This window comes from Lactuca sativa, chromosome 8 (assembly GCF_002870075.4).
Source record: "Lactuca sativa cultivar Salinas chromosome 8, Lsat_Salinas_v11, whole genome shotgun sequence".
NCBI classification, from domain to species: Eukaryota; Viridiplantae; Streptophyta; class Magnoliopsida; order Asterales; family Asteraceae; genus Lactuca; species Lactuca sativa.
Window position 1 is genome coordinate 182,298,201 of NC_056630.2, and position 8,981 is coordinate 182,307,181.

Here is an 8,981-nt window from a genome sequence, read left to right on the forward strand (position 1 = left end):
TACCACCTGATGGGCTTCATATCCTACCGGTACAAATGAAAGGATGTAGGAAAAATATAATGATGAATTTCCAAATTTTATTGAAGTAAATCAAGTGTAGGGATGAAGTTTAAGAACCTTGGATGATTGCAATGAAAATTTTATGCAAAATGACGTAGTTTGATGAGGTTATGTACCTAAGCTAATATAAAGTTGTTAGGTATATTCACTTTACCCATATATGGTTAAAGTGAATATACCTAACAACCTTATATAAGCTTAGGTACCTAACTCCATAATACTACATCAGTTTGTATCATATTTACATTGTAATTGCCTAAGGTTCTTAAATTTCAACCTCATAACTTGATTACTTCCAAAATCTTTGGACTTTCATCAATATCTTTCTTTTACATCACGTCTTTCTATCGAATACCACCTGATGGGCTTCATATCCTACCGCTACAAATGAAAGGATGTAGGAAAAATATAATGATGAATTTCCAAATTTTTTTGAAGTAAATCAAGTGTAGGGATGAAGTTTAAGAACCTTGGATGATTGCAATGAAAATTTTATGCAAAATGACGTAGTTTGATGAGGTTAGGTACCTAAGCTAATATAAGGTTGTTAGGTATATTCACTTTACCCTATATATATATATATATATATATATATATATATATATATATATATATATATATATATATATATATATGTAACTCATCAGATTTGGTGGTTCATTGAACTACTTTCAAGTAGTTGATTCTGGGCATGGATATGTAGAATGTGTTAGGTACAAGCTTATAGAAAAAGAGTTGACAATGGTTGATGCATCTTTAAGTTGTGAGGTTATAAGGCTTAAAGCTCCATGAATATTTTCAAAAGAAGAAATTACTCACGGGTTCCTTTTAATGTACATGTTTTGTTTTTCTATAATAAATATTATGCAATATTAGCAATGTATTACATTTACTTACTATTGGAATGATTATTTGTATTTGATATATTAGTGCAATCAATTATCTTTCTTATTTATTTATTGTATTTGATTTTGTATTATGAGACTTCTAATATGTTAATTAATTTGAAAATTACTAAATCTAACAGAATATATAAATTTTAAAACATTTAAAATTATGACACGTAAAGATGTGTGTTGTCTTCTTTTATGACATGGGCTTCCTTAATACGCAATGTGAGTCATAAATGTGCGTCATAAGGTTACGACATGCATGTGCGTGTCGTCTTCCTTTATGACGGTGGTTTCCTTAATATGCATTGTGTGTCATAAAGGAACGTCGTAAATGCGTGTCATAACTAAGGAATCCCTAGTAATCGCCCAACCCGGAACATAGGCCTCAAAAGACAAGGAATGAGATGAAGTCCCCATTTCGTCAACTAAGGAAGGCTTCTCCCGCTAGAAAGAACCTCCAGGTGAACCCAATCCACCCCCAAAGCCAGAACCAGGATCAACTCAAATGAAACAGTCAACGAAGGTTATGTTATTAAGGAACTAGACACCATCACCCTCTTCTTCATCCCAAACACAAAAAAACCTATCACCAAGAACATCTCGGATACCACCAAAAAGCTTGGTCATAGACATGGTTTTACGCACCTTGCGAGGATGGAGACCCGCATCATTAGATTCAGTCTCCTCGTCCGACGTTGGCACCATGCGTAAACTTCATCTTTTCTGAATAGGGGCAGTACCTTTTTCTGCTTGTACCCCTGCAGGTAATGAGGAAGAAGCCGACACCGGCAAACGAACCGGAGAAACGACCACAATGGATGTTTGGGAAGGTGAAGAAGGCCCGCTAGAACCAGTCATTCTTCTTTCTACTTAGAGCCATCCAGTAAGCTCTCACATGCGTCTTTCAGATACATGAGGGAGAAAAGCCTCTAGAAGATCAATCTCCTCGTGATAAAGCTTACCCCGATAGTGACCGCGCAAGCCCATCTCCAAAGAAATCTCAACTTCGGCACCTATTCAAATAAACGCCAAGTATAAGAACTCATAAGCCAACAACTATAAGATACCATGTTCCTATTATCTTTTCTTTTTTGTTTTTTTAAAGGAGGGTGAGGGGTGGGGTGGGAGAGAGAGAGAGAGAGAGAGAGAGAGAGAGAGAGAGAGAGAGAAGGAGATGAGTGAATACCACATCTCACGACGTATAAATGCGCCATCTTCCCGCGAGCTCTCCAGGTGGCACTCATACCACCATCGGCAAGAACGGAATCTTCCCAGTTCTCCCCAATGACAGTAATGTTTCCTAGTCATTTGCCAAGAGTTTGGTTAGTCCCAAACAGTTTGGGGAGACGATCAGGAAAGTCTCACGTTTTGCAAAACCCACGCCCAACAAGGTTTTGGTTAACCCAGAGCCATTGCCTCTGCCAGTTTTTCTTCTGAGTAGATATCAACTGATGAATGCCTCGCCTTTTTGCCAGAGTGCGAACGCCAGAATTCGTGGTTAAATAGAAAAAGTAACTAAAAACCCAAAAAGTGGCTATACAACCCAAAGATCAACAAATCAGTTCAAAACCTACGATCTTATTAACAGCACTCAGAGTCAATTCGTCAACAAAAAAGTCATAGTAATCTACAATCATGTCGAAAAAATCAGATGTTGGCAGGCACAACCCCACTTCGAATAAAGGGATCAGAACTCCCACCTTCTCTTGAGGACAATCATAGATCGATATCCCCTTTGTCGGAATCATCATACCATGCTCTGGTAAGAAGCTGAAGCGATCTTGCAGAAATCGAAACGCCTCTGCAGTAGGGACTCTACCATAACGGTCCATTGTCGAAAACAGATGAGCGATCGAAAAGAAAAATTCACAGAATGCCCGAATTGATAGAACGAAGGCGAAGTAGGGATGTGAGGATGCAAAGTCTTGGGAAAAGGGGAATTTTAAAGGCAAAACTGGCATCACAAACCGTCTCTCGATGGATCTAACACACATTGACGGCGCTGTCTAAAGCTTGTCAAATGCTAGAAACAATCTCAAACATACATGTGTTAATGTATAGGCTCGAACGGTGACGCTACCAAGCTGACGCATACACCTACAAGCTTAAGGGACTTGTTAATGTATCCCTCAAGGATAACGTCAAAAAAGGAGAAGAGTAACCAATGCCAGGCTTGGCCAGGTCAGGGCCCGGTTAGATATAGGCCGAGACCAAGGTCGGGCCTTCGCCAATGCAAAAGATCACAGGCATGACGGTTAAGGTGCAAAATTGTGCTTTAACCTCTTCTCCAAGGAATAACATCATGGCATACGTGGGACCAATTAGAGTGTTCCACTTACCCATCTAACGATAGCCACGGTCATCATAATATCCAAAGATTCCCCTCTAGTCAATGAGGGGAGGAGGAAAAAGACGTCACGAATAATCCTCCAATATGGGTCCACCACGTCGCACCTTATGAGGGAATGCTCAACAAAATCAGTTGAGAGGCACACGCCTCTCGAACAGGTATAAAAGGATCCTTCTTCCTCATGAAGAGGGGGACAAACTCTGTTTCCTGTGATTTTACCCTCGTTTCTCTCGGATCTCATTCTAATTTGATATTCGGAGCTTCGTCCCGGGAATTCCTTCCGGACGTCGACTAACGATCATCGTTTTCTTTTGCACTGTAATATCAGGAGACAGAACCCGCACGGAGCCCATCTGTACCCTCAATCAGACAATCTCTACTATATCACAACACCTATGTATATCTTTTTCTGGGAAAAAAATTAAAAAAACACAACAAAATTGAAATTTTTTCCAGAAATTCTTTTTTGTTGAATTCTAACAAAAACTATACATTTATAAAATCTTGAACAAAATGTCCTAAATTTTCGTCAAAATGATTACATATTTTTATAAAAAAACAAATAATAAAATCATATCCTAATAATTAATTAATTATAAAACAATTACTATATAACAATTATGATCAAGAGTTAACAGTCCAACAAGCAGGGCACCTGATCAAACCATTCATATTGCACACCGTACAACTCCAAAAGCCACCTTTCTTCTTATAGCACTTCCGGCTTCCATTGCACTCATTGCAGATAATAAACCTAAAGTCCCCACAACCCTCGCAGACGCGACGTGGCACCGCCGGCAACCGCTCCACCAGTTTCTTCAACTCGCCGGTCTCACAAAGCTCCCTCACATCCTCCGCATCTCCGAGGTAACTCCCGCCCAGAAAAACGCTAGGAAGAGCAACTTTGTTCTTTTGAATCACCTCTCCTCCTTGCGCCATTATCTTCTGTAACTCTTCTTTGAATGACGAATCCATCGACAGATCTCGCACATCGACCGCCACCCGGAATCCTTGTAAGATTGAACGAACTGTCCGGCAAGCTTCGAAGGTAGGTCGCACCACACGGAGGCTCGTCGTGTATACAACTATTTTCTTCTCGGCGCCGGGGATTGTTATTGATGTCTCTGATTTGTACATCGGCGAGGCATTTTGTAATTCCGGTGGAGATTTTTCAGAGACGGGTTTGAGTCGAACCGTCGCCAATGATTTAGTTAATTGGTTAGCGAGGCGGACACGGTGGAAGACGCAATTCCGGGAATTCGGAATTGGAGAAGGGGGTTGTTTTTGCTTTTGGAATGGATGTTGATGATCGTTGTTCAAATCATTGGTGGTAGAAACATGCATGTCATCATCGATTAAGAGATCCTCGATGTTCTTGAAGGAATGTCGATTGAAACTTGAGGTGTGATTTCTACGGCTTGGGCTTGATGGGCTACTATTGAATGAATTCTTGCGGGATAGCCACATTCCTTTGAATGGGAAAGAAAATGGAGGATCAATGGTGGGATCGATGATGAATTAGGATTGACGATGTTGGAATGGTGGAGGCATCGATCGGTGAGGTCTGTTTTCCGGGAAAGAGAAGTTTTTGGTGGTAAAGTTCGTTGAGAAGAGGGATAATTTGTTTTGTTGTGTGCTTAGATTAATGAGAGGTTATTGTTTAGTGGTCATGGTCAATTTTGGTGGTCAAAACAATATGTTTATTGAAAAAGTTCAAATCATCTCCTCTATTTCATTGAGATGACAATGTATTTATACATGAAACCTTTTCCTAAATTACGATTACTTGTGGCTTAAGTATATACAAGATTATTACAAGAATAATATTTTTTAACTCTAAATATAATTATCATTAATAGTCCCCGTAATTTTAGTAGGAGGTCGACGGATGTTAAGTCTGTCAAATTATCCAAAACGAACACCCGATGTAAACCTTTGGTGAAGATATTGTAGAAATTAAGTCATTATTTAATATCAATTTATGCATAAACATAAGTAACCCTAAATCAATTGAAGACCTTTGTTTGGAATTGAAGAACATTTATTTGGAGAATAAGATAACTCATAATTAACGAAGATGATGACATATACATAATGGTGTTTTTCTGATTATGTAGCACCCGGTTCCTAATACGTATTTAAATTCAAGTATTTTGGTATTCTAATATGGGACTCGGCGAGTTTGAGGTCCAACTCGTCGAGTAGACTCGACATTATGCGGGGGTTTTAGTGATCTACTCGACGATTCAGGGGACCGACTCGACGAGTAGGAGCTATCTGGACAAAACCATAATATTTAGGTTTTGCACCCTATTTAAACACTTTATCTCGTCCCAAACCACCTCCATCACCCCTCCCAACTCAGAGAAGCCCTAGATTGAAACCCTAACATTGTTTGAGTGATCTTGAGCCAACTTTATGGCCATGGGAATCCCATGCATCTTATAAACCCCTTTTCATGGATTTTGGAACCAAAAACCCCATGCATGGACATCAAGTTCGTAGCTTTACGTATGAATTGGACCCTAAGAAGTCAGATCTATGGTTTTGATGCATTAAGACCCATTATAATCGCTTGTATAGTTTTGGACTAAGAGGGACCCGACGATTCGCTTAGGTGACTCGGCGAGTCGGGACGCATTTTCCCCCAATCATCTTCTGGAAATGATTTGGTTGAGTGGAAGGAACACTCAGCCTGCTAGGGGTTTGTTTTGGACTTGGAAATCATAGGACTCGGCGAGTGGATGAACATACTCGGCGAGTCATTGACTGAACATCTTCATATGGATGAAGATGAACTCGACGAGTTCAAGGATGAACTCGGCGTGTCGGTTGAAGATAGTTAGATGTGTTGTTGAAGGCGAGCTCGTCGAGCTCTTGCTAGACTCGACGAGAAAGGACGGGATTATGGCAGTACGTGAACATGGGGACTCGGCAAGTTGGTGGACCAACTCGGCGAGTCGATTCAACCAGATGTTGACTTTGACCAGATGATTGACCATTGACCAAGGTGTTGACCTTGACCTTGTTTTGGACTTGAGTTGACCCTTGTAAGGGTTGTGAGTATGAATTGATAAGTTAGAAAAGTTGTTGTGTAGCGATTGATGATTCGAGGAGAATTGGTTTTCATACCGAGATCAGTACAGACACTATACGACTTTAAGGTGAGTTTTCTCCTAGTATGAGAGGGTCTACAGCCACAATGCCGGCCCACAAGTAAGAGTGTTGTATAGATGATTGTCTATGTGATAATTATCTAGTGTTGATATGAGATATGATTATTATGCCTGATATGATTATTGTGTTTGATATGATTATTGTGCTTGATATATTTACTGTGCTTGATATGTATTAGTAGTAGTAGGGGTGAAATAGTCCTCGGGTATCGGTTGAAAGATACCGAAGGGGAGGGTAGCTCCCAGTTACCGGTTGAAAGATACCGAAGGGGACGTCAGTTCCCGGTTACCGATTGAAAGATACCGAGGAGGAGCCCAGCTCTTGGCTATGCCCGATAGTTACTGGTTGAAAGATACCGAAGATTATGCATTGTTTGGTATGGGTATGATGGGGGAACTCACTAAGCTTTGTGCTTACAGTTTTTAGTTTTGTTTTCAGGTACCTGTTCATCAAAGGGGAAGGAGTCGGCAGGGTAGCAGCGCATCACACATTCACACATGATTTTCCATATTTGAGAAACCTGGGATTGTACTCTGATATTATACTATTTGCTAATATGGTTTTGAGACTTGTGATTTGTGACTTTATGTTTGAAAGGATTTCAATGTTGTTTTCCGTTAACTATTTTTACAAGTAATATACTTTAAAACAAAAAAATTTGGGTCTTGATTTTGGGATGTTACAGATTATCTTATGGATAAATAGATAACTATTGTGCACATGCTCATGGTGGTTATAAAAAAGGTTGCATATAAAGGAAAACCATTTCATTTCCTCTTGATTGTTTGTGTACTCAAAGCTATTGAATGCATTACTTGCCTCTTATGGGTAAGAAAATTACATCATACAAATATAATCACTTAAGTTATACATAAATGTCATATACATAATATTGTATATATTTAATTAAAGACCTGATATATCATTATGGCCAACATTATGATAGATACTAAAATTGTACCCCATATATAATAAACATTACAATAATAGCCAGAAGACCATAGTAACAGGTTATTTTTCAACATTCTCTCACTTGGTCGGGTTACTATTTATATGCATGTTTTATTATTTTATCCAAGTTATATTCATCATGTTGCATATTAACATTGAAAGCATAAAAGTATAGTCTAATGTATCTTTTAGACATGGGACTCCACTAGTCTCGCGTTGGTGCTTCATATGAAACTTTCGCTTAATTTAAGTCAAATGATGTTATAGTTAAGTGGTAATGAAATACATTTTTCTATATAAAAAGTAAGTGTACACAAGTTATTAATAAATATAAATTACATATTATGGGGTAATAATAATCAAGTACTCGGATAATTAAAAATAGAAGTTTCAATAAAGCACTATGCTAGAATTACATTATACTAGGTCTAGCCTTAAACTCATACTAGTGCCATGTTGAAATACTTTGGGTGCAAGACTTTTCATCATTGGATCCACTAACATATTATTAGTGCTGATGTGCTTGATACAAATATCATTCTCCTAAGCATCGGTATCCATAATGAGATGCATGGCTAAGGTACAGACTGATCATAGAGGGTCCAATTTATAAGGAGTGGTGGATGTAGTGTTTGGATAATAAAAACATCCAAACACCTTTAAGTGTATGTATGATGAAGAAAGTCAAACAAAACTTCAAAGGCGTTTTGAAGGAAATAGTTGATATATGAAGGATATTCAGTATATGTATAGTAGCCACGAGAAACTCAACCTAAAATTTTGGTGTAAGAAAAGCTTCAAGAAGTTGGGTATGAAGAATGTTGTTGATCGTGTGAATGGTGGTTTCAACTGTTCCATTTTCTTGTGATGTGTATGAATAAAAAGAAAGTATATTTTGATCTCGTGACTAAGAACTTAGAAAGGATTGGTTATTAATTTCATGATTGTTGCTATATTGAAACATTTGAATGTCGATTTTCAATTGATTTTGTAACACCCGGAATCTAGAAGGTTAATTGTGGAATTATGCCAATTTCAAGTTGAACTTGGCGAGTTGAAGATGAAGAATCGTGAGGACTTTATGGGTCTACTCGACGTGTTGAGGAGCCTCAATTCGGCGAGTAGAGGTTGTTTTGGTCACGGGGTTAATGAGACAACTCGGCGAGTTGGAGGAGCCAACTCGACGAGGTGGGTGCTGTTTAGGAAACCCTAATTTTGGGGTTTTTCACCCTATTTAAACACCTTAAGTTCCAGGTGTTGGCCTCGTTTCTAGCCTCCATAGCCCCTAACCCTAATCTCGAAACCCTAGAGCCTCCAAGAGTGTAGTGAGTCCATTGTGTGTGTTTTGGTGTGTGTTTGAAGCTCGTTCAAGGAGGAGAAGCTTGGTGCAAGGTGGTGGTTCAAGAAGGATCTCATAGATCTTGATTCTCTACTCCATTTCCAACACATTTTAGGTATCAAGTTCTAACCTTTCTTAGTATTGGATTAGATATCTTCTTGGGTTTATTTGTATGCTTCTAGCCATGGATGGTTGATTGTTGAGGAAGTAG

The 8,981-nt window shown here is 38.8% G+C and overlaps 1 protein-coding gene across 1 annotated transcript; it reads right to left on the reverse strand.

The window, feature by feature from the left end:
* Positions 1-3,626: 3,626 nt before the first annotated feature.
* LOC111881753 (uncharacterized protein At5g39865) lies at positions 3,627-5,141 on the reverse strand. Its single transcript, XM_023878145.3, has one exon. It carries the CDS (start codon positions 4,768-4,770, stop codon positions 3,928-3,930), a length of 843 nt encoding a protein of 280 aa, XP_023733913.1. The 5' UTR covers positions 4,771-5,141; the 3' UTR covers positions 3,627-3,927.
* Positions 5,142-8,981: the final 3,840 nt, after the last annotated feature.